The sequence below is a fragment of the Sciurus carolinensis genome, chromosome 1 (assembly GCF_902686445.1).
Source record: "Sciurus carolinensis chromosome 1, mSciCar1.2, whole genome shotgun sequence".
NCBI classification, from domain to species: domain Eukaryota; kingdom Metazoa; phylum Chordata; class Mammalia; order Rodentia; family Sciuridae; genus Sciurus; species Sciurus carolinensis.
In genome coordinates this window covers 86,836,190-86,862,755 of record NC_062213.1, presented here as the reverse complement: position 1 = coordinate 86,862,755, position 26,566 = coordinate 86,836,190, and the positions used below count along the sequence as shown (strand labels likewise).

Below are 26,566 nucleotides of genomic sequence, written 5' to 3'. Positions count from 1 at the left end.
TGTCAATATTTTAAAGTCGCTTCTTTCTCTCACCCCAACAGGTGGGGAAATAACACCACTTCTTTTTCCAATTTACCTTAAGGAGCTACAGCAGCTCCTTAAGAATGGATTATCGAAGTCAAAACCTACTTCGGGTTTTCATTTTATTTTCACTTAAGGTCAGTTCTAGCCAGACAACACAATTTGAAAGACAACAGCAGAGGCCGGCCCACTCCAGGATGCTGTCCAGAAGCTCCACTCGGAGGAGCCCGGGAGTGAGCGCTATAGCTAGCCAAGAGCGCGTCCCACCGGCTCCGGAACCAGAGAAGCAGAGGAAGCATTAGCAGCAGCGCCGCAAACGTCTCTCCGCCCAGGACGTCCAGCAGCGCCGGAGACCGCCCTGACGCAGGGAAGCCCCGCCTTGCGCGCCAACGCCCGCCAATCGCGGCGCGCGGTGGGGCGTGCCGAAATGGAAATTAAGCGCGCGCCTTCCAGAGGGGGCGTTGCGAGCGAGAGGAGGGAGGCAGCGCGCGTGGAGATGCCTCGCGGCGGCCGCTTTCACAGTCACAAGGTTCGAGGTGGGGCGGGAGTTGAGGCCAAGAGGTTTCCTGCGTGGCTGGGGGAACCGCTGGCCTTCGGGTCTAACTCGGTCTGTTCCTCAGCGGGCGGGAACGCGGGTTGGTAGGGCGAGAGGATGGGCGTTGTGGGAGCCCAGGCGAGGCCCTGAATGGTCAGTCTTCTGCCCAGATTGTGTGCCCAACTCCTGATCTGGGAAAGGCGAGGGTGGCAGCGGTAGGGGTGACGGAACTTGAGTTGGGAACTAGTGAATGAGATATATTCTCCCTTGCTGGTGTTTTGAAGCCCCTCCCCTTCCCCTTCCCCTTGTTTACAAATAGTTGTGTCTCATCATACTCAAGTTTAAAACCGGAAACAGTGCCTTCTTAATTATTCTTCCTTTTACCCAAAAACTTTCAAATAGTCCGTGTAAAGTGAATCAACTTATCACTGCTACGTTTTCTTTGCTTCTCAAATACCATTATTACCAGACCACACTATCAACTTGTAACTGATTTTAGGGAATAGAAGAAAACTGACACGCACACCTATTAGCTTGTAAGACACATATTCTAATTTCAGAAATATTCAAATGGGAAAAAAATTAAGGAAACATGATGTTGCTAAGTCCAATATAAATAATTTTACTTGATCATGGCAGCATTTCACACACTTACTACCTATTTATATTTCTTTTGGAGTGTCCCCTTGCTGTTTTCCTGCCATATTCTGTGTTTTATTTAATTTTTTTTTGCTATACTGGGGATTGAAGAGCTACATCCCCAACCCTTTTTATTTTTTTATTTTGAGATAGGGACTTGCTTAGTTGCCCAGGTGGGTATCTTTAATTTGCCTCAACCTCCAGAGTACCTGGTATTATAGGCATGCACTGATACACCCAACCCGTAGCCACATTTCAAGTGCACAGTAACTACATGTTGTCAGAAGCTCTTGCATATCCTGTGCAATACATAACATTGACATCATTGCAGGAAGTTCTGTTAGGCATCACTGAAACAGTAGTCTCTGAAAGCCAAAGCTTTTCTAATTGTTATTATTTATTCAGGTGTGCAAGACTTATAAAACTTGATGGGTTTGGTTTTAGAGAATAGGAACATTTTCGCTCTAAGACTATATAGGAAGGAGAGCTCGGGAGTTGGGAGATTGGCTGATTTTTATAGTAGTTGATATTTTCCCTTTAGGAAGAGGTGACAACCTGAGCTATGAGACTAACATGGAGATCTGAAGAGAAGTATGGGTATGGAAGTGTGTGATTGTGTGTAGGTATTTACATGTATGTCTGTAAGTAGTGTGAGAGGAGAGGGCTAGTGACCAAGGACGTGTGATAAAAGTATGGAGAGATCTGCACTTAGTTTTGGGTCTTATTACAGTAGCCCCAGGGGTTGGTGATTGGTAAAGTAAGTTCTTGAAGGATAGGCGTCTTACTGCTCAAAAGGCAACACTGAAGCAGTTGCCCATGGAGTACAGAATGGCAGGAGAGGTGCAATGTTTAGGAAGGGGCTAATGATTCCGATAGTGAGTGGGTTTGAGACTAAAAAGTCCCAGTGAATTCCCAAGTACTAGAGCCCAATCAAAAACTCACTTGTGTGGGAAGAGCTCTTAATTTTTTTTTTTTTTTTTTTTTTTTTTTTTGTGGTGCTAGTGATTGAACCCAGGGCCTTGTGCATGTGAGGCAAGCACTCTACCAACTGAGCTATATCCCCAGCCCTTGATAATTTTGATAGGTACTTTTGTTAAAGTGAGAGAATGGCAAATCAATGACTGGAACCCTCATTTCTGGAATTAGGCATTCATGGAAGAAAGTCCTGACTCATTGCTTACCAATTTCGTAACTTACCATTTCTAAGTTGTAGTGTCTTTATAAAGTGGACATGATACCTGTGCTGTAGGGTTGGTATGAGAATTAAATAATAAGAATGTATGGGGTGATGTGCTGAACATACATATACTCCATACGTGTTAGTGAAATGAAAGCAATTAATAAAACACCTGATTTTGACAAAATTATTAATATGAGGACAATGATATTGTACATCCTCTATTACTTTGCCTCTAGATTTTCCCAGAATTCACTTCTTTCAGCTTGTGAACAAGGAATAGGAAGAGTATTTAGTTTTAAAATTTTTCACTGATATAAGGAAATTTTCTCATAGTTAATTTGGTAGGAGTATGTTATGGTTCCAGTTTAGGGTTTGGTAATCTTATTGGATGATTTACTTAACTAGTGGCTCTGCTTTTCATAATTTAGACTATTTAGTATTGATATTTTAGTTTTGATGTCTTATCCTTCAAATGGAAGGAAAAGAGAGAACTTTGTTGCAGACTTTCTATTATGTACTTCACACAAAATACCCCACTTAAAGGAAAACTATATTGTCCTTTTAATCAAAATAATATATGTTCACAGATAAGATAAAATCGTATGAAATTTTATCTTTATTGAGATACAGACTTACATACAGCTATTAAGAAATAATACAGAGAGATCTTAGGTACCCTTTCCCACTTTTCCCTGATGTTGGCATTTTGCAAAACCTTGTACACTACAGCCATCAGTATATTCATAATTCAGTCCAGTTATCTAGGTTTCACCAGATTTATGTTCATATGTATGTATGTTTAGTTCTGTCTTAGTGTGTTTGGGCTGCTATAACAAACTACCATAGATGGGGTGACTTACAAATAACAGGAGTTTATCTTAGTTTATGGGTACTGGGCAATGCTAGATGGAAACAATAACCCTTTTCTCTTGTGGTTAGGGCCCACTTCCTGGTTGATAGACAGCTATATCCCCTTCTGCCCCCTAGTGTTCTTATGTGGTGGAAAAGGTGAGAATTCTTCAGGGTCTCTTTTATAGGGGCACTAATCCCATACCATCTGACCACCTACCAAAGTCCCTACCTCCTTATATCATCACTTCAGGGGTTAGAGTTTCAACATAAGGATTGAGAGTGGGAAGAAAGCATTCAGACCATAGCAGTTCTAAACACTTGTATTACGTGGGCAAGTTCTTATTTCTACCACCACATTTAAGATAATAACAGCTCGAAGATCATGAGGATCCTTTTATAATCACAGCCTTCACTTCCCAGTAACTCTCCCTCATCTCTGGCAAACACTAATCTGTTCACCATTTTAAAAATTTGTTATTTCAAAAGTATTACATAAATGAAATCGTATGTCTTGAGATTTCTTTTTCCACTCAGCATTAAAAACCCTAGAGACTTATCCAAGTTGTGCATGTCAGTAGTTTCTTTTTATTACTGAGTATAATTCTGTGGAGTGGATATACCAAATTTGGCTTAACATTTTCTATATTGAAGAATATCTGCATTGTTTCCAGTTTTTGAGTATTGCAAATAAAGTTGCTCTGAACATTTGTACAGGTTTTTATATGAATTTTTTGAAGTTTTTTATGTAATTTCTCTTAGGTAAATGCCCAATATCACTCATTACTGAGTCATATAGTAATTAGGTGTTTAGTTTTTTAAAAATATTTTTAGTTGTAGATGGACACAATACCTTTATTTATTTTTTAATGTGGTGCTTAGGCAAGTGCTCTACCACTGAGCTACAATCCCAGCCCAGATAGTTAGTTTTATAAGAAACTTTCAAGCTTTTCCACAATGGCTATACAATTTTATAGTCCCACTGGCTTATGATTAAGTTTAATAATAGAATTTACTCTTTTAAAATGTATAATCCAGTGTTTTAATATATTCAATTATATGAATATCAAATTATAGGACATTTTTATTACCCCCAAAATAAATACCTCATAGGTATTAGCAGTCACTCCACATTGGTTTTTCCCTCGTCTTCAGCAGCCTTTGAATTACTTCCTCTCTGTATGTATTTGCCTTTCTGGATATTTCATAGAAAAGTGAATCATCTAATATGAGGTCTTTTTGAGGTCTAATATGAGGTGATTGGCTCTGTCATTTAGAATAATGTTTCAAGGTTTACCCATGCTATGCATCTATTAGTACTTTGTTCTTTATGGCCAAATAATATTCCATTGTATGGACATAACACATTTTAAAAATCCACGCATCAGTTAATAGACATTACAATGTTAGGTCTTTTAGTTGTTGACTTTTTATTCTTTTAATGTATGAGCTCAATGCAATGAATGTTGCTCTTAGTACTGCTTTCAGAGTGTCCCAGAGATTTTTGATATGTTGTATCATTGTTCTCCTTTACCTCTAAGAATTTTTTTTTTAATTCCTCCCTGATGTCTTCTGTTATCATTGCATCATTCTATAGCATACTATTTAGTCTCCAGGTGTTGGAGTAGTTTTTATTTTTATTTTATCATTGATTTCTAATTGCATTCCATTGTGATCTGATAGAATGCAAGGAGTATCTCCATTTTTTTGTATTTACTAATGGCTTCTTTGTGGCATAGCGTATGGTCTGTTTTGGAGAAGGATCCATGAACTGCTGAGAAGAAAGTATTCGCTCCATGTTGAATTAAATACTCTACATATGTCGTTTAAGTCTAAATCACTAATTGTATTATTTAATTCTATAGTTTCTTTGTTCAGTTTTTGTTTGGAGGATCTATCCAGTGGTGTGTTAAAATCACCCAGTATTATTGTGTTGTAGTCAATTTTTTCCCTGGAATTGAGAAGGATTTGTTTGACATACATGGATGCACCATTGTTTGGGACATAAATATTTACAATCATTAAGTTTTGCTGGTTTATGGTTCCCTCACTGTTCAGTCCCATTTTTTGCGATTTAAGGTCTTTTTCTCTCTTTTCTTGGTTGGTCTAGCAAAAAGTTTGTCAAGTTCATTGATCTTTTCAAGAACTAACTTTTGGTTTTGTTAATATTCTCAATTTTGTGTTCTTGAGTTCATTTCTGCCAAATGAAAGGTTGTTTTGAGATCTTTCTTCCTTGTAAATATAGACATTTATAGCTAAAGTACTGCTTAATTGCATTCATAAGTTTTGATATGTTTTGTTTCATTCCTCTTATTTTCTAATTCTTTTTGTGTTTGATCTATTGGTACATAAGAGGTGGTTGTTTATTTCACATATTTGTGAATTTTCCAGTTCACTTCTCTTGAATATTTTTATTTTCATTCTATTACTGAACCAAAACAGTACAATATGATTCACTCCCAGATTTACTGAGACTTGCTTTGTAGATTAGCATATGGTCTGTTCTGGAGAATGTTTCAGAATGTGTATTCTGTTGTTCTTAGAGCAGATCTCATGGTTACTAGATTCCAGCTATTACTTTTATTGAGAATTCCTTGTACATGATGAGTCATTTTTCTCTTAACTGTCTTCACAATTTTTTCCTTGTCTTTCATCAGTAAAAATGATGGTTCTAGGTAGGATCTCTTTGAAATTATCTCTTGGAACTTTGTTTTAGAGCTTGTGGTTGTATATGTTTTAGGAAATTTAGGGATTATTTTTTTCTTATTTCTTCAAAAAAATTTCTGCCTCTTTTTCTCTTTTGGGTTCTTAATAATTTTTGTGTTTATCAACGTCCTTTATTTGGCCATTTTTATAATTTTCCTCCTTTTTTTGATGTGAGCATACTGTCTTTTAGAGCTACAGTACAGCTAGAGAGAGAGACTTGAGTCTATGTTTGCTGTTGTTATCAAGATTCATCTGTTTTTCTGGAATAAATAGTTTTCAGATTATGGTTAATTTCCATAGTTTTGAAAAAGAATTCGACTATTTCTGTCAATGTTCTCAATAAAGAGGGCTTTATTCTCCTATTTTCGAAGTACACCCTGTCACTTTTTTTTTTTTTTTTTTTTTAATTTAGCTACTCTGATAGGTGTGAACTGATAAGTCAGTATGGTTTTAATTTTACATTTCCATGATGGTTAATGATGTTGAACATCATTTTTTATGTGTTTATTTGACATATCTCTATCCTCTTTGGTGAACTATCTGTTCATATCTTTTACTCCTTTGTAAGCTGGACTCTATTCTTTGTTACTATTGAATTTTGAGAGTTTTTGTTTTATTTTTCTTTGAGCCTATTTTTTGGGGGAGGGATATATTTTAAATACTGGTTCTTTGGTTTGCAAATAGTATTTCATTGCAAATATTTTTTCCTAGTTCGTAGTTTGTCCTTTTTCCTCAAAAGTATCTTCTCACAGAACAAAAAGTTTTAATTTTTATGATTAACCATTTTATAATTTGTGCTTTCAGTATCACATTAAGAACTTTTTGTCTAACCCTTAGGAAACAAACATTTTCTCCTATTTTTAAAAATATTTCTTGTTCAATGTTTTACATTTACATCTTTGACATATTTCTTATTAATTTATATACCACGTGTAATGGTTGGATTGAGGTTCCTTTTTTAAGGGCTCTCAAAATCTAATTATACATTACTGGTTATTGAAAGTCTCTTCTGTTGAGTTGCTTAGGTGTGTTTTTCTAAAACCCAGTTGAACAATATGTCTGAGTTTATTCTGGGTTTCTGATTTGTTCTGGTGATGTATAAGTCTGTTTTACCAGATTTACTTGGATGATCACTGTCACTGTATAGTAAGCCATTGTTGTTGTTGTTTAAGATAGTTTAGGCTCTTCTAGGGTCTGGGCCTTCCCATTCCTTTTCTGTGTCTAGAAAAACTGCTGGAATTTTGATAGGAATTTAATAAAGCTTTAGATCAGTTTGAGGCAAATAGAAATCTTGAGTATTGAGTTTCCAATCCATGATCATAGGCATGTCTCTTTGGTTAGAACTTTGAATTCCTTTGTCAACATTAAAAAATTTAACACAGATCCTCTACATGCTTTGGTAACTTTAGTAGGTTTATACCTAAGTATTTCCTTTCCTGTGGAGTGATTCCAAATTGTATTGTTTTTAATTTGGTCTCTACATGTATAGTAATTTAGAAGTGAATTGGTTTATTGTGCACTGATGTTTTATCTGTGATATTGTTGAACTCATTTCTTAGTACTAGGCATTTTTTAATAGATTTCTTGGGATTTTCTATGTAACTGTTAGGTCATCTGTAAATAGAGTTAGTTTTATTTTATATTTTCAATCTGAATGTCTTTGCACTCACTTCACCCTCTGCAGTGGCTAGAACAGTACAATATATGTCAAATTTAATGGTGAGAGCAAAAGGCCTTGTCTATTGAACTGGTCCTAGGAGGAGGGGGATTTATTCTTTTGTATTTAAGTATGGTTGCCTGTAGGATTTTGATAGGTAGGTTGTTGCTAAGGTTTAATATGACTGGAGTTTGTCATCCAGAGTTTCACCTGCTAGAAACCTGGTTCCCTGTGTAGGTACTGAGGTGGTGGAATCTTTTTAAGAGGTGGAGCTTTAGTGAAAGGTAATTTGGTCTTGAGTGCTGACCCTCGTGAATGGATTAATGCTTCTCAGAAGAGTGGGTTGTCTCGCGCACCCACACTCTTGCACTTGTGTTGCTTCATTTGCTCCTTGCCGATCATTACGTGGGGCGTGGTTCTCCCTCCGATTGCAAAGTGGCCAGCATGATGAGGTGGCAGCACTGCAGCTTTGTGCCTTGAGCAAAGGGCTGCTTATTCCTGGCAGAGGACTGACTCAAGGGATCCCAGGACCCTGGGAAACAGGGAATTTTCCCATTCATGAAGTTTGGGATAAGCTGTGGGAGATAGTAGGAGCATCTACAAATTGGAGAGACCATGTGAGAGCTATGGAGGAGAGAAAGTTACTTCATAGTTTTTGGGCTAAGTTGCAGGAAGAACTACCACCTAGGAGAATAAAGGACAGTTATATTGAAGTTCCTCTACCTTGGGTAGTGAGCCTGAATTATGAGAGAAATATTTGACTGTTCAAAACACTGTAAGATTTGGAGAATTTTTGAGGATCTTGACAGCTTAGGAGTTCTTGTTGCTACAACACGCAACACCAAAAATGATTCATCTAAGATGTCTCCTTTATCTGTGGTTACAGCCTTGGTGGACAAGATTGATATGTGTAAGAAGAGGCTTAAGCCTAGAGCAGGATATTAATTCAGTGGCCATGTTAGCTGGGTTGGAAAGTCATCCATGGAAGTGAAGATGCATGGTGATGAATTTTGGCCTGTTTTGGATGCAACATTGTAATGTTGGCTTGTGATTCTGAAATAAGGGCCAGCATTTGTAAATCCGCTAATCCCTGAAAGCATGGATGAGGAAGAGCTCTTTAAACAAGGAGAATTGATAAGGGGAGAAGGATTGCTTTCAGTTCCACTTCATTACTCAAAATGGCTCCCAGTGCTAAGGAGAGGACCACCATACATGGAATGTTTCTTAGCACACTGGATCCAAAGACTATAAGTTTTCAGAGTCGAGTTTTGCTTTCCGAATGCAGTGTGGATGGAGAATACAAAACTGAAGAGCTTGGAAATTTGCCACCCTCAGGAGCGGAACATTTCAATCGGATCTTTGGTGGTTTCCTTATGAGGAAAGCATATGAACTTGCATGGGCTAACAGCTTGTAGCTTTGGTAGGTTCCCGACCATTTGTGGTAGCAGTGATGATATCATGTTCAAAAACCTGTTGATATTGGCTCATTGCTCTTTCTTTCTTCACAGGTGTGCTTTACTCAGAACAATTACATTCAAGTCAGAGTACATAGTGGAAGTGGCTTCTCTCAGAATAAAGAGCATATGACCACCAGTGTCTTTCCTCATTTTACATTCATGTCGGAAAAGAAGTGCCTTTGGTTTATCCTAAAACATATGGAGAGTCCATGTAGTATTTAGATGGGGCAGCGGCATTTCAGCTCCATGATGTCCCTGTGAGCTTGAGAAAAGACTGCTGTGTGGAGCCCTATGAAAACCTCACTTGTTGCAAACCAGCACTCCACCTTTAGTGACATAGTGCCTAATAAAGCCAGTCAAGTGTATTGGGTTTTAGCATTGCTTCTTATCCTTCATAGAGTAGGAGAATGGATTCAGCTTTTAGGATATTCAGAAAAACAGATCAAGAGTGGCTGGGTGGGGCTGAGAGGATAAAGTTATTAAATAATAAATACTTTCAAAACTGAAAAAAAAAAAGTGGGTTGTCATAGTAAGGCTGCCCACACATACTTGCTGTCTTCTGCTTGTGATCATTTCCTTTCTGCTTCTCTGCCATGCGGTGATAACAGCCAAGGAGTATCATATTGATGTCATGTTTGGATCTTTCAGCCACTAGAAATCATAAGTCAAAAAACCTTCTTACTTGACATTTTATTATAGCAATATAAATAAACATAAGACACTTGTCTTAATATTGGGGCAGCTTTAAACAAAAAATAAATGGAGTAACTTAATAACAACAGAATTTATTTTTCAGTTCTGGAGGATGAGAAGTTCAAAATCAGGGTCCTAGCAACTTGAGGTTTGGTGAGGACCCACTTTTTTGTTCATAGAGGACTGGAGGACTGCCTTCTCGAGTCCTCATGTACCAGAAGAGGTGAGTGAGCTCTCTGGGACCATTTGATAAGGGCACTAATCCATCCGTGATGGCTCCATCCTTATGACTTGATCAGTTCCACCTTCATATAGCATCACATTAGAGATTAGGTTTTAATACCAACACAAGCATTCACGGTATATTTACAACTCTTTATTAAGTTGGATGATGTTTACCTTTATTTGGAGTTTGCTTAAGTTTATCATAAGTGGTTATTGGATTTTGTTACATCACTTCTGTTTTAATTGATTAAACTTTTCCTTTTAGGCATGTTGGAATTGCACTGGTTGATTTTTGAGTGCTGAACCAGCCTTGAACACCTGGAATAAGTCCTCCTTAGTCTTGATGTGTAGTATATTTTAGATATTGTTGAATTCCTTTTGCTGATTTTTTTTTTTGTTGAGATCTGTACATTTATGTTCATTGAGAGATATTTGGCCTTTGTGATTGTGTGTTTGGTTTTGGTTTGGTTATGGGGTTTTTTTGTTGTTTGTTTTGTAGCTGTTTTTGTTTACCTATAGTATCAGAGTAACACTAGTCTCCTCAAATGAGTTGGAAAGTATTTCTTCCCTATTTTATGGAAGATATTGTATAAAATTTATGTTAATTCTTGCTAAAATTTGGTAGGATCTATATGAAATTATTTTGGACCTGGAGGTTTATTTTCAGGGGGCTTTTAAATTTCAGTTTTTTTCCCGGCTGCAGAGATTTATAATGAGAAATCCTTTTTTCAAACTCATGTAGATGATTTATATTTTCTCTGTTTCTGTTTTTGTCAGTCTTCCTAAAAGTTTACTGGTTGTACTTTACTTTTTAAAGACCGTGCTTTGGTTTTATTCATTTTAAAATTATTTTCCTGTTGTTAATGTACTTGATTTCTTTGCTTTTTTATTTCTTTCCTTCTGCTTGATTTATGAATTTTTTTGTACTTCTGGCTTCTTGATTATTTATTGCAACTTGGCTTCAATTATAAGTATTTACTGCTGTGAATTTCTCAGTTCTGCTTTTGTTGCATGAATATTGATAAGTGGTGTTTTTCTTTTATATTTAGTTTTATGTATATTAAAATTTTCCTTTGAGACTTTCTCTTTGAAGTTTGTTCTTTCATATTCCTGTCTAACATTTGTCTTCATTCCTGTTTAACATTTACCTGTTTAACATTTGTCTTCCTGCTATGGATTTTTAGTTTAATTTCTTTATGATCCAACAATATGTTCAGATTTTACTTGTCTAGTTGTTTAGATCTGTTTTATCACTCAGAGTGTGCTTTAGCTGGGTTAATGTTCCATTTGTGTTTGTAAAAGTAGTACGTATTTTGTTGTTGGGTAGGGTATTCTGTGTCAATAAGATACTTCTGACCAAGTAATTTTGCTCAGATTTTACGTAATTGCCTATAGTAGTAACCTTGCCTAGTAGTTCTTTCAGTTGCTAACAGTGGCGAGAGGTTGAAATTCCCAACTATAATTTAATTATGAATTTTTTTTAAATTTCAACTCTTGTCAGTTTTGTTTTATGTTTTGAGAGTGTTTGGTATTTGTACAATATTGTTAGGTCTTCCTGGTGAATTCCTCATTATGTAATGTCCCTTTTGTTTCTAGTAATCATTTTTGCTCTGAAGTCTACTTTATTGCCCATTTTTAAAAAATTTGTTCTAATTAGTTATACATGACAGTAGAATGCATTTTGACACAGTGTACACAACTGGAGCATAACTTCTCATTCCTCTGGCTGTACATGGTGCTGAGTCAAGCAGTAGTGTTATCACACATGTATATAGGGTAATGTTTGGTTCATTATACCATCCTTCCCATCCCTGCTGCCCCATCCCTCCCCTCACTCCCCTCTGCCCTACCCAAAGTTCCTTCATTCTCCCCCCCACCCCACCCCCTACACAATGGATTAGCATCTGCTTATCAGAGAAAATGGGGGGGGTTTGGTTTTGGGGGATTGGCTTATTTTATTTCTCTAGTTCCATTCATGTACCTGCAAATGCCATAATTTCATTCTTCTTTAAGGTTGAGTAATATTCCATTGTGTGTACATGCCAAATTGTCTTTATCCATTTATCTGTTGAAGAGCATCTGGGTTGGTCCACAATCTAGTTATTGTGAATGAGCTGCTATAAACATTGATGTGGCTACGTCACTGTAGTATACTGATTGTAAGTCCTTTGGGTATAAACCTAGGAGTGAGATAGCTGGGTTGAATGGTTGTCCATTCCAAGTTTTCTGAGGAATCTCTATACTGCTTTCCATAGTGGTAGTTTTTTTTGTTTTTGATCAATGTTTGCTTGGTGTTTCTTTTTTCCATTCTTTTACTTTTAGCCTTCTTATAGTGTTGAATTTGAAGTTTCTTCTAAACATTGTATGTTTTGGTTTTTTAAATTATTATTCTACAATCTTCTTTTTCTTTCATAATTGAGTTTTTGTTTGCTTTGGTACTGGGAATTAAACCCAGGGGCACTTTACCACTGAGTTATATCCCAGCCCTTGTTTTTTATTTTGAGACAAGGTCTTGCTAAGTTGCTTAGTTTCTCACTAAATTGCTGAGGCTAGCTTCCAACTTGAGATTCTCCTGCCATAGCCCCTGATGGAATTATGGGTATGCCTCTGCATCTGGCCATAATTGAGATTTTGTTCATTATATTGAGGTCAGTACACAGATGATTCACTTGTAGACAATTTTTTTTTTACTTAATTAAACATCCTATTTATTGATTTGTAAACCATAATAAAACCAGTCATTTCCTCTCACCAGCAGATCTTTCTTTGGAAAGGAAACACATTAATATGCAAATTTCAGCAAGAGTAGAAATTTTGTTAAGACCATATAGAGGCAGAATTCATTTTGGAGTTCAATGATATGTTCAAGGAATCACTTAACTATAATTGTAGAGAAGTACCATAACATCTTTGCAGTGCAAAATTGTCATTCATCAGTGAGAATAATTCAACTGCAGGTTTCATAGCTTCTGGTGAAGGCACTTATTAGCACATTCTTTTCACAAATAACAACTGTAAGGATTGTTTCTTCCTGTTTTATACAGCAGTTTTCTCAAAACCTGGGACCAAAATATTTATGAAGCAAGTGAGCAGAAGATGGATAAACAGGTACTCTCCTTAGGCCAGTGATGTGTAAGTAAGGCAAGCAGGGAAGTGGCCCATTCATATGCTGACAAAATTGGACGTCTTAAATTACAAAATTCCAGTTTTCAAAAGCAAAAAATAAAAACTAAACAAAAAACAAAAACAGAGGTCAAGCAGAAACAGTGTTTCTTCCTCTTTAAATGGGGGAAACACCACATTCAACAGAAGATAAAGAGCAAATTGGCATTCTGTCTATGGTTCCCTGTCCCACCATATAGGTAGAGGTTGGGGAGAGTACTGAAAAAGAAGGGTGGGTATTACCAGCAACACCAGAAGTAGCCTGGGTGGTGGGAGAACTGGAACTACAATCTCTTTTAATGGATGTATTTAGATCAATTAAAATAAATATTGATATTGTTAGTGCTGTCATCTTATAATTTTGCCCAACCTCTGATTTCTTTCCTCTTTCTCATTTCTAGCCTTCCTAGGGGTGACTTAAACCAGTTTAGGATTCCATTTTGACTTATTCATAGTTTTTTGTTTTTGTTTTTATATATTTTAATAGTTCTCTTAATAGTTTCCCTAGATAATACAATATGCATATGTAACTTATAGTCTACATATGCAAAATTTGATCACATCAGGTGAAATGAGGAAACTTCACTTTTCATTTAGTTACATATAAAAATGTACTTACTCTTACACCAGAATACATATGTGACCAGATGTGTGAAGGCTTTTATCTCCACAAACTAAGCAATTATCCAGTGGACTCTTTTTTTAAAATTTATTTTTATTGTAAGAAAATGGGATACATCTTGTTTCTCTTTACATGCCTTTACATGAAGTAGAGGCATACCATTTGTGTAATCATACATTTAAGTAGGGTATAGTTTTTGATTCATTCTGTTATTTTTTTCCTTCCCTCCCACCCCTCTTTTCCCTCTATACAGTCCCTCCTTCCTCCATTCTTGCCCCCCTCCCCCCCCCCATTATGGGTCATCATCCGCTTATCAGCAAGATCATTCATCCTTTGGTATTTTGAGATTGGCTTATCTCACTTAGCATGCTATTCTCCAATTTCATACATTTGCCTGCAAATGCCATAATTTTATCATTCTTTATGGTGGAATAATATTCCATGGTATATATATACCACAGTTTCTTTATCCATTCATCAATTGAAGGACATCTAGGTTGGTTCCACAATCCGGCTATTGTGAATTGAGCAGCTATGAACATTGATGTGGCTGTATCTCTGTAGTATGCTGATTTTAAGTCCTTTGGGTATAGGCCAAGGATAGCTGGGTCAAATGGTGGTTCCATTCCAAGTTTTCTAAGCACTTTCCACACTGCTTTCCAGAGTGGCTGCACTAATTTGCAACCCCACCAGCAATGTATGAGTGTACCTTTCTCCCCACATCCTCGCCAGCACCTGTTGTTGCTTGTATTCTTGATAATCGCCATTCTAATTGGGGTGAGATGGAATCTCAGGGTAGTTTTGATTTGCATTTCTCTTATTACTAGAGATGTTGAGCATTTTTTCTTATATCTGTTGATTGCTTGTAGATCTTCTGTGAAGTGTCTGTTCATTTCCTTAGCCCATTTGTTGATTGGGTTATTTGTATTCTTGGTGTAGAGCTTTTTATGTTCTTTATATATCTAGAAATTAGTACTCTATCTGAAGTATGAGTGGCAAAGATTTTCTTCCCCTCTGTAGGCTCTCTCTTCACATTGCTTATAGTTCCTTTGCTGAGAGAAAGCTTTTTAGTTTGAATCTAAACCAGTTATTGATTCTTGCTTTTATTTCTTGTGCTGTGGGAGTTCTGTTAAGGAAGTATGATCCTATGCTGACATGTTGAAGATTTCGACCTACTTTTTCTTCTGGAAGATGCAGCGTCTCTGGTCTGATTCCAAGGTCCCTGATCGATTTTGAGTTGAGTTTTATGCAGGGTGAGAGATAGGAGTTTAGTTTCATTCGAATACATACGGATTTCCAGTTTTCCCAGCAGCATTTGTTGAAGAGGCTATCTTTTCTCCATTGCATATTTTTGGCACCTTTGTCTACTATGAGAAAATTGTATTTATTTGGGTTTGTGTCTGTGTCCTCTATTCTGTACCATTGATCTACCTGTCTATTTTGGTACCAATACCATGCCGTTTTTGTTACTATTGCTTTGTAGTATAGTTGAGGTTCTGGTATTGAGATTTTCCCATGCTTCACTCTTCCTTCTAAGGATTGCTTTAGCTATTCTGGGTTTCTTATTCTTCCAGACGAATTTCATGATTTTTTGCTTTATTTCTGTAAGGTACGTCATTGGGATTTTAATTGGAATTGCATTGAATCTGTATAGCACTTTTGGTAGTATGGCCATTTTGACAATATTAATTCTGCCTATCCAAGAACATGGGAGATCTTTCCATCTTCTAAGGTTTTCTTTAATTTCTTTTTTTATTTTTCCGTAGTTCTCATTGTAGAGGTCTTTCACCTCTTTTGTTAGATGATTCCCACGTATTTATTTTTTTTCGAGGCTATTGTGAATGGGGTAGTTTTCCTAACTTCTCTTTCTGAAGATTCATTACTTATGTATGAAAATGCATTAGATTTATGAGCATTGATCTTATATCCTGCTACTTTACTGAATTCACTTATGAGTTGTAAAAGTTTTCTGGTGGAATTTCCTGTTTCCTCTAAATATGTAATCATGTCATCAGCAAATAGGATAGTTTGAGTTCTTCTTTTCCTATTCATATCCCTTTAATTCCTTTGGTCTGTCTAATTGCTCTGGCTAGAGTTTCAAAGAAAATGTTGAATAGAAGTGGTGAAAGAGGGCATCCCTGTCTCGTTGCAGTTTTTAGGGAGAATGCTTTCAGTTTTTCACCATTTAGGATGATATTGGCCATGGGTTTAGCGTAGATGGCCTTTACAATGTTAAGGAATGTTCCCACTATCCCTATTTTTTCTAGTGTTTGAGCATGAAGGGATGCTGTATTTTATCAAATGCTTGTTCTGCATCTATCGAAATAATCATGTGATTCTTGACTTTAAGTCTGTTGATATGGTGAATTACATTTATTGATTTCTGGATGTTGAACCAACCTTGCATTCCTGGGATAAAACCCACTAGATTGTGGTACACTATCTTTTTAATATACTTTTGTATGCGATTTGCTGAAATTTTCTTGAGAATTTTTGCATCAATGTTCATTAAGGATATTGGTCTGAAATTTTCTTTCCTCGGACTTTTCTTTGTTGGTAGGCTTATTTCATTACTTGAAATTGATCTATTTAAATTGTGTATGTCCTCCTCATTCAGTTTAGGTAATTCATATGTCTCTAGAAACCTGTTGATGTCCTCAAGATTTTCTATTTTGTTGGAGTATAGATTTTCAAAATAGCTTCTAATTATGTTTTGTATTTCACTCATGTCTGTTGTGATATTTCTTGGTTCATTCTGAATTTTAGTAATTTGAGTTTTCTCTCTCCTCTTTGTTAGTGTGGCTAAGGGTTTATCAATTTTGTTTATTTTTTCAAAGAACCAACTATTTATTTTGTCTATTTTTTCGATTGTTTCTTTTGTTTCGATTTCATTGATTTCAGCTCTGATTTTAACTATTCCGTATCTTCTACTACTTTTGGTGTTGCTTTGTTTTTCTTTTTCTAGGGCTTTGAACTGTAGTGTTAGGTCATTTATTTGTAGATTTTTTTCTTCTTTTATTGAATGCGCTCCATGAGATAAATTTTCCTCTAAGTACTGCTTTCATAGTGTCCCAGTGATTTTGATATGATGTATCTTTGTTCTTATTTACCTCTAAGAAGTTTTTAATTTCCTTCCTGATGTCTTCTGTTATAAATTCATCATAACTATAGCGTATTATTTAATCTCCAGGTGTTGGAGTAGTTTCTGCCTTTTATTCTGTCACTTATTTCTAATTTCAATCCATTATGATCTGATAGAATACAAGGTAGTATCTCTATCTTCTTGTATTTGCTAACATTAGCTTTGCGGCATAGAATATGGTCTACTTTAGAGAAGGATCCATGTGCTGCTGAGAAGAAAGTGTATTTGCTCTTTGTTGGATGGTATATTCTACATATGTCTGTTAAGTTAAATTATTGATTGTGTTATTGAGATCTGTGGTTTCTTTGTTCAATTTTTGTTTTGAAGATCTGTCCAGTGGTGAGAGAGGTGTGTTAAAATCACCTAGTATTATTGTGTTGTGGTCTATTTGATTTCTGGAATTGAGAAGGATTTGTTTGACATACATGGATGTGCCACTGTTTAGGGCATAGATATTTATGATTGTTATGTCTTGCTGATTTATGTTTCCCTTAAGCAGTATGAAATATCCTTCTTTATCCCTTCTAATTTTGGCTTGACGTCCACATTATCTGATATGAGGATGGATACTCCGGCTTTTTTGCTGAGTTCATGTGCATGGTATGTTTTTTCCCATCCTTTCATCTTTAATCTGTGGGAATCTCTTTCTATGAGATGAGTCTCTTGCAGGCACCACATTATTGAATCTTTCTTTTTAATCCAATCTGTCAGTCTATGTCTTTTGATTGATGAGTTCAGGCCATTAACATTCAGAGTTATTACTGAAATATGATTTGTATTCTCAGTCATTTGGCTCATTTTTGCTTTTTGACACAACTTGGTTTCTCCTTTGTCTATTACTTTAGGGTAGTTCCTCCCGTTGCTGATTTACATCGTGTATTTCATCTCTTCCTCATGGAATATTTTGCTGAGAATGTTCTGTAGTTCCAGCTTTCATTTTGTAAATTCTTTTAGCTTTTGTTTATCATGGAAGGATTTTATTTCATCGTCAAATCTGAAGGTAAGGTTTGCTGGATATAAGATTCTTGGTTGGCATCTATTTTCTTTCAGAGCTTGAAAAATGTTGTTCCAGGCCCTTCTAGCTTGTAGGGTCTGGGTTCAAAAATCTGCTGATATCTGTATTGGTTTCCCCTGAATGTAATTTGATTCTTTTCTCTCGCAACCTTTAAAATTCTGTCTTTATTTTGTATGTTAGGTATTTTCATTATAATGTGCCTTGGTGTGCATCTGTTGTAATTTTGTGTATTTGGAGTCCTATAAGCCTCTTGTACTTGATTTTCCATTTCATTCTTCAGATTTGGGAAATTTTCTGCTATTATTTCATGAATAGATTATTCATTTCTTTGGTTTGTTTTTCTAAGCCTTCCTCAATCCCAATAATTCTTAAAATTGGCCTTTTCATGATATCCTATAATTCTTGTAGATTCTGTTCATGATTTGTTACCATCTTCTCTGTTTGTTCAACTTTGTTTTCAAGATTAAATATTTTGTCTTCAATGTCTGAGTTCTGTCTTCCAGGTGTTCTATCCTATTGGTTATGCTTTCTATGGAGTTTTAATTTGGTTTATTGTTTCCTTCATTTCAAGAATTTGTTTTTTTTTTTTTTTTTCAATATTTGTAACTTTTTATTCAAATGATCTTTTGCTTCCTGTATTTGCTCTTTTAACTGTTGATTGGTGCAATCCTTCAATGCCTGCATTTGCTCTTTCATCTCATTGTTTTCTTCCCTGATCATTTTAATTATGTACATTCTGAACTCCCTTTCTGACATTTCTTCTGCCATGCTGTCTTTGGATTTTATTGATGTAGCATCTAGTTTTGTTTGGGACATTTTCTTCCCTGTTTTCTCATATTGGTCAGGTGGGGTATATTTCCTGCTGGTGGGCAGAGGCGCCTCCACTTGTTGACCAATGGTTAGTCAAAGAGGGACTAGACTGTGGGTTGGGGCATGGCTGGTCTGGGCCTGTGTCTCTGGTTCTACTGCCCTGGTGAGAAAGCCTTGCCCGGTGGGGAAGCCTCACCTGGTGGGGATGTCTCGCTGGGCAGTTCTCCTCCGAGAAGTTCCCTTCAGTCCAGAACTACCACCTGGGCTGGGAAGCCCTCCTCTGGGATGTTCCCAGGGGTCTGGACCTACCTCCTGGACCAGGGAGCCTTGCCCTGTGATTGAGACTCTCGCTGGGCAGCCCTCCTCTGCGATGTTCTCTGGGGCCTGGAACTACCACCTGGGTCTGGGACCCTCACTCTGTGTTGAAGCCTCTTGTGTGTGGCCCTCCTCTGCAATGCTCCTGGTTGACCAGGTTCACGTCTTAAGAGAAGTCTCACTGGGCCACTCTACTCGACAAAGTTTCCGCGTTCTGGGACTACTGCCCTGTCCAGGGAGCCCACCCAGTGGGAGAGACTCACCGGCGGCTTTGTATTGGTTCCAAGTCTCTCAATACCTCCTGTTCTTGAATCCTGAGTCCTGTCAAACGGCCTCCAGTCTCCTGTAGGTGTCTCAGGAAGGGAGCGGCCCTTCCAATGATGATGGCCACACCCTCAGGAATAATTCAAAATGCCTGCACCAGCCTCCAAAGAAGCTAGGGAGCCCCACTGAGGGTGTGCTGAGTCAGCACAGAGACAAGTGCAGGGTCCCTCAGCAGTAGGGGGGCAGGCATGCAGGCTCAGCTGTGGCATCCGACCTTGGTGTGGTGGTCGGCGGGCTTTCTAGCTCTGTGCAATGGCATCCTACCTTGGTGTGGGGGTCAGCAGTCTGGCTCACTCCGTGTGATGACGTCCAACCTGGGTTTGGGGGTCAGGCAAGCTGGCTCGTTCCTCGCAATGGCGTCTGACCTTAGCCTGTGGGTCGGTGGGCTGGCTAGCTCTGCGTGATGACATCCTACCTCGGTTTGGGGGTCAGGCAGGCTGGCTCATTCTGCAGTGGCGTCCGAGGACCTCCCGTGAACTGTTAACTGGTTGTCCTATAATCTAATTAGAGATAGTGTCAGATTATAGCAGAAGAAGAGATGTCTCTGAAGCAGGGGCCAAGAATTCCAAGAGAGAAGGGGAAACTTGACTCAGGACTAGCAGGGCTCTTGGCATATGTGATGGAAAAGAATTTCAGCATCAAAGACATAGACAGAGGTTTATTTAGGAAAGTAAATAAATATTCAAGGGAGAACACCTGGTGAGCTCAGGAATTTCCTTTGGGGAAAAGTAAGGAATATGTGTTCAAGGGAAAGACAGCAGCATGTTGGTGTGGGTGTGAGTATTTATAGAGTGACGGTTGCTAGGACTGCACTAGAGGTGGAGCCAGGTGGAGCTACACAGTTTTATGTCAGTTTTCCCTGAGCTTTGTGTCTTGTCTTCATATTATAAGGGGAATGGGCTAAGGGTACAGTAGTTTGTGGGTACGTTTTTCATTTCGATGGTTCATGGAGGTTTTCTGCATTTCATTGGTTTATGGGCACTTTATTTCAGACTCAGTACCCTTCCTTTTATTCCCGAATCCTATCTCAGGATCGCACAATTCGAGTGCTCAGTCTCATAACACTGCCCTTACCTCAGACACCAGTAGCAAGTAGTACGTTGCCATTTATACCACTTAAGAACTGACTGAAAACCAGGGTTCCCATGATGTCCTCATTAGGTGCAATTAGTTTGGTAAGGTGGCTCATAGAAGTCAGGGAAACAATTTACTTAGGTTTACTGGCTTATTATAAAGGATATTGCAAAGGATACAAATAAACAGCCAGATGAAGATATGGATAAGGTGAGGTATGGGAGAAGTTGCACTTGGAGCTTGCTTGCCTTCTCAAGCACCTAGCACTTCTTGTGTTCAGGAGTTCATCAAATCTTGTTTTGTTTTTTCTCCCAGGGATATTCTACTACTGAACTACATTCCAGCCCTTTTTATTTTATTTTGCAATAGGATCTCTCTAAGTTGCCCAGACTGACCTTAAACTTGTCTTGCCATATTGGCCATATTACATTGTTATTATCTTTTGCATATAAGAATATGTAACAGTGAATTCTACCATTATGTATAATTATATGCATCAATAAAAAAATGGGGGAAAAAAACAACTTGCCATTATCCTTCGTCACTCTCCTGAGTTTACAAGTGAGTTGCTGGGATTGCAGGCATGTAGCACCACACCTTGTTTTAAGAATTTTTATAGAGCTAGCTCTCCAGCCACCCTGTCCCCTTCCCAGATGTTGACTGGTGGAGCTGAATGTTCAATCCACTTGACATGGTTACTGGATATTTTTGTTGATTGGTGCCATACTAATACTGTCTACAAGCCCTATGTAGGTAACCTCATTTGCTTTAACTGGGTAGTTCAAAGGGGCTTGTTAGGAGTAACAAAAGATCTTTCTATCAGGAAATTTTTTCAGGTTTTAGGAGTTCTCTGAGAGGAACCTGGGACAAAGATCAAAGTTGTCAAAGTCTGGCCTCCTTGCCATCCTCCTGCCTTAGCCTCCTAAGTACCATGGTGTCCAGCATTTTAACCTAAGGGTGCATCTTATTAGATGACAGATATTCAGTTTTTTAAAATCTGAAAATGTCTTTAATTTTGCCTAGATTCCTGAATAATTATATTTCCGAATATAGAATTCTTGGTTGACAGTTCTTTAAGAACTGAAAATATTTAACTCTGCTTCCTTTTGAACTCCATGGTTTCTTTTTTTTTTTCCTTTGTCACTTTTTTTTATTAAAATATTTTGTCACTTTTGTCACTTTGTCACTTTTTTTATTAAAATATTTTTCATTTTTACAGACACATTTTGATTCATTGTACACAAATGGGGTACAACTTTTCATTTCTGTGGTTGTACACAATTGTAGATTCACACCATTCATGTAATCATACATATATATAGGGTAATACTGTCTGTTTAATTCTACTGTTTTTCCCTCCCCACCTGCTCCCACCCCTTTTTCCTCTACACCATCCAAAGTTCTTCATTCTTCTCTTCCCCCCGCCACACCCATCATTATAAGTGCATTGTCATGCACTTATCAGAGAAAACATTCAGCCTTTGTTTTTTTGGGATTGGCCTATTTCATTTAGCATGATATTTTCCAACTTCATTCATTTAACCAGCAAATGCTATGATTTTACTCTTCTTTATGACTGAGTAATATTCCATTGTGTATACATACCAGTTTCTTTATCCATACGTCAATTGAAGGGCATCTATGTTGGTTCCACAGTCTAGCTATTGTGACTTGAGCTGCTATGAACATTGATGTGGCTGCATCACTGTAGTATGCTGATTTTAAGTCCTTTGGGTATAAACCAAGGAGTGGGATAGCTGGGTCAAATGGTGGATCCATTCCAAGCTTTCTGAGAAATCTCCATACTGCTTTCCAGAGTGGCAGGGATACCAATTTGGAACTCCACCAGCAATGTATGAGTGCGCCTTTTTCCCCCACATCCACGCCAACACTTATTATTCCTTGTGTTCTTGATAATAGCCATTCTCTTTGGAGTTAGATGAAATCTTAGGGTGATTTTAATTTGCATTTCTCTTATTACTAGGGATGATGAGCACTTTTTCATATATTTGTTGATCACCTGTTTATCTTCTTCTGTGAAATGTCTGCCCATTTCCATATCCCATTTATTGATTGGGTTTTTGTATTTTAGGTGTAAAGTTTTTTTAAGTTCTTTATAAACTTTGGAGATGAGTGCTCTGTCTGAAGTGTGTGTGGAAAGATTTTCTCCCACTCTGTAGGCTCTCTTTTCACATGATTGTTTCCTGTGCTGAGAAAAAACTTTTTAGTTTGAATCTATCCCATTTATTGATTCTTGCTTTTATTTCTTGAGCTATGGGGGTCTTGTTAAGGAAATCTGGTCCTAAGTCAATGTGATGGAGATTTGGGCCAACTTTTTCTTCTATTTGGTGAAGGGTCTCAGGTCTAATTCCTAGATCCTTGATCCATTTGAGTTGTTTTCTACAGGGTGAGAGATAGGGGTTTAATTTCATTTTACTGCATATGGATTTCCTGTTTTGCCATCACCATTTGTTGAAGAGGCTATCTTTTCTCTATTGTAAGTTTTTGGCACCCTTGTCTAGTATGAGGTTACTGTACTTTTGTGGGTATGTCTCTGTGCCTTCTATATTGTACCGATGGTCTACCTGTCTATTTTGGTGCCAATACCATGCCATTTTTGTTACTATTGCTCTATGGTAGAGTTTAAGGTCTGGTATAGTGATACCTCCTGCGTCACTCTTCCTGCCCAGGATTGCTTTGGCTATTCTGGGTCTTTTGTTCTTCCATATGAATTTCATGATTGCTTTTTCTGTTTCTATGAGAAATGTCATAGGGATTTTAATTGGAATTGCGTTAAACCTGTATAGTGCTTTTGGATGTATGACCATTTTGATAATATTAATTCTGCCTATCCAAGAACATGGGAGATCTTTCCATCTTCTAAGGTCTTCCTTAATTTCTTTCTTCAATGTTTTGTAGTTTTCATTGTAGAGATCTTTTACCTCTTTGGGTAGATTGATTCCCAAGTATTTTATTTTTTTTTTGAGGCTATTGCAAATGGAGTTGTTTTCCTCATTTCCCTTTCAGATGTTTCATCGTTGCATATAAAAATGCTTTAGATTTATGTGTGTTGATTTTATAGCCTGGTATTTTGCTGAATTCATTGATGAGGTCTAGAAGTTTTCTGGAGGAGTTTTTTGGATCCTCTAAGTATAGAATCATGTCATCAGCAAATAGTGACAGCTTAAGTTCCTCTTTTCCTATTCATATCCCTTTAATTTCTTTGGTCTGTCTAATTGCTCTGGCTAGAGTTTCGATGACAGTGTTGAATAGAAGTGGTGAAAGAGGACATCCCTGTTTTTTCCCCATTTTTAAAGGGAATGGTTTCAGTTTTTCTCCATTAAGAATGATGTTGGCCATGGGCTTAGCATAAATAGCCTTTACAGTGTTCAGGTATGTTCTTACTATCACTATTTTTTCTAGTGTTCTGAGCATGAAGGGGTGTTGTATTTTGTTGAATGCTTTTTCTGCGTCAGTTGAAATAACCATATGATTCTTATCCTTAAGTCTATTGACATGATGGATTACATTTATTGATTTACAGGTGTTGAATTATCCTTGCATTCCAGGGATGAACCCCACGTGATTGTGGTGCACGATTTTCTTAATATGTTTTTGGATTTAGTTTGGCAATATTTTGTGAAGGATCTTTGCATCAATATTCATCAAGGATATTGGCCTGAAATTTTCATTCCTTGATGCGTCTTTTCCTGGTTTGGGTATGAGGGTGATATTAGCTTCATAGAATGAGTTTGGTAGGGTACCCTCCTTTTCTATTTCCTGGAATACTTTGAGAAATATGGAATAAGTTCTTCGTTGAAGGTCTTGTAGAACTCGGCTGAAAATTCGTCTGGTCCTGGGCTTTTCTGGATGGTAGGTTTTTAATGGCTTCTTCTATTTCATTACTTGATATGATCTGTTTAAATTGTGTATGTCCTCCTGGTTCAGTTTGGGAGGAGCATATACCTCTAGAAATTTGGTCAATGTCTTCGGTATTTTCTGTTTGTTGAATATAGATTTTCAAAGTAGCTTCTCATTATGTTCTGTATCTCAGTGGTGTCTGTCATGATATTCCTTTTTCATCACAAATTTTAGTAATTGAGTTTTCTCTCTCCTTCTCTTTGTTAGTGTGGCTAAGGGTTTGTCTATTTGTTTACCTTTTCAAAGGACCAACTTTTTGTTTTGTCAATTTTTGAGTAGTTTCTTTTGTTTCAATTTCATTGATTTCAGCTCTGATTTTAATTATTTCCTGTCTTCTACTTCTTTTGCCGTTATTCTGTTCTTCTTTTCTAGGACTTTGAGCTGTAATGTTAGGTGATTTAGTTGTTGACTTTTCATTCTTTTCTGGAATGCGCTCCATGGAATGAATTTTCCTCTTCTACCACTTTCATAGTGTCCCAGAGATTTTGATATGTTGTATCATCATTCTCATGACCTCTAAGAATTTTTTTTATCTCCTCCCTGATATTTTTGTTATCCATGTTTCATTCAATAGCATATTATTAGTCTCCAGGTGTTGGAGTAATTTCTGTTCTTTATTTTGTCATTGATTTCTACTCTCAGTCCATTATGATCTGATAGAACACAAGGCATTTCCTAAGGGCTGCTTTGTGGCATAACATATGGTCTATTTTTGAAAAGGTTCCATGTGCTTCTGAGAAGAAAGTGAATCCGCTTGTTGATGGATGGAATATTCTATATATGTCTATTAAGTCTAGGTTATTGATTGTGTTATTGAGTTCTATGGTTTCTTTCTTTGGTTTTTGTTTGGAAGGTCTATCTAGTGGTGACAGCGGTGCATTAAAGTCACCCAGAATTATTGTGTTGTGGTCTATGTGATTCCTGAAATTGAGAAGGATTTGTTTGATGTACAGGGATGCACCATTGTTTGGGGCATAAATATTTACTATCGTTATGACTTCCTGATTTATGTTTCTCTTAAGCAATATTAAATGTCCTCTTTATCCCTTCTGACTAACTTTGGCTTGAAGTCCACTTTATCTGATATAAGGATGGAAACCCCCTGCTTTTTTCCTGAGTCCATGTTCCTGGTATATTTTTTCCCATCCTTTCACCTTTAGTCTGTGGATGTCTTTTTCTATGAGGTGAGTCTCGCAGGCAACATATTGTGGGTCTTTCTTTTTAATCCATTCTTCCAGTGTATGTCTTTTGATTGATGAGTTTAGGCCACTAACATTCAGGGTTATTATTGAGATATGATTTGTATTCCCAGTCACTTGACTTATTTTTGGTTTTTAAGTTGGCTTGGTTTCTCCTTTGAGTGGTTTTTCTCTAAGGTAGTTCCTCCCTTTGCTGACCTCCATTGTTATTTTTCATTTCCTCCTCATGGAATATTTTGTTGAGAATGTTCTGTAGCGCAGGTTTTCTATTTGTAAATTCTTTTAGCTTTTGTTTATCATGGAAGGATTTTATTTCATCTTCTAGCTGGTATAGGATTCTTGGTTGGCAACCAGATTCTTTCAGAGCTTGAAATATGTTGTTCCAGGCCCTTCTAGCTTTTCGAGTCTGGGGCAATCTGAATTGGTCTCCCCCTATATGTAATCTGATGCTTTTCTCTCATGGCCTTCAAAATCCTATCTTTATTTTGAATGTTAGGTATTTTCATTATAATGTGCCTTGGTGTGATCTGTTGTGATTTTGTGCATTTAGTGTTCTGTAGGCTCTTGTATTTGATTTTCCATTTCATTCTTCAGGTTTGGGAAAATTTCTGCTATTATTTCATTGAATAGGTTGTTCATTCCTTTGGTTTGTATCTCTGTGCCTTCCTCAATCCAATAATTCTTAAATTTGGTCTTTTCATGATGTCCCATAGTTCTTGCAGATTCTATTCATGATTTCTTACCATCTTCTCTGGGCAACTTCATTTTCAAGATTAAATATTTTGTCTTCATTGTCTGAGGTTCTGTCTTCCAAGTGGTCTAGTCTGTTGGTGATGCTTTCCATTGAGTTTTTTATTTGGTTTATAGTTTCCTTCATTTCAAGGATTTCCATTAGTTTTTTTTTTTTTTTTTTTTGAGAATCTCTATCTCTTTGTTGTAATGATCCTTCGCTTCCTGCAGTTGCTCTTTCAGCTTATTGGTAATATCATTCATTGCCTGCATTTGCTCTCTTATCTCATT

The 26,566-nt window shown here is 37.2% G+C and overlaps 1 protein-coding gene across 5 annotated transcripts in view; it reads left to right on the top strand.

The window, feature by feature from the left end:
• Window positions 1-456: 456 nt before the first annotated feature.
• Window positions 457-26,566, top strand: part of Spidr (scaffold protein involved in DNA repair) — a 434,237-nt gene continuing 408,127 nt past the window's right edge. For 4 of the 5 annotated variants that reach the window (XM_047546455.1, XM_047546929.1, XM_047546285.1 and 1 more), the window contains exon 1: window positions 457-550. In XM_047546455.1, coding sequence (XP_047402411.1) covers window positions 518-550 — 33 coding nt within the window. In that variant the 5' untranslated portion in view covers window positions 457-517. Of the gene's footprint in view, window positions 558-26,566 lie in introns of all 5 variants that reach the window. The other variant, XM_047546761.1, reaches the window with a different exon arrangement.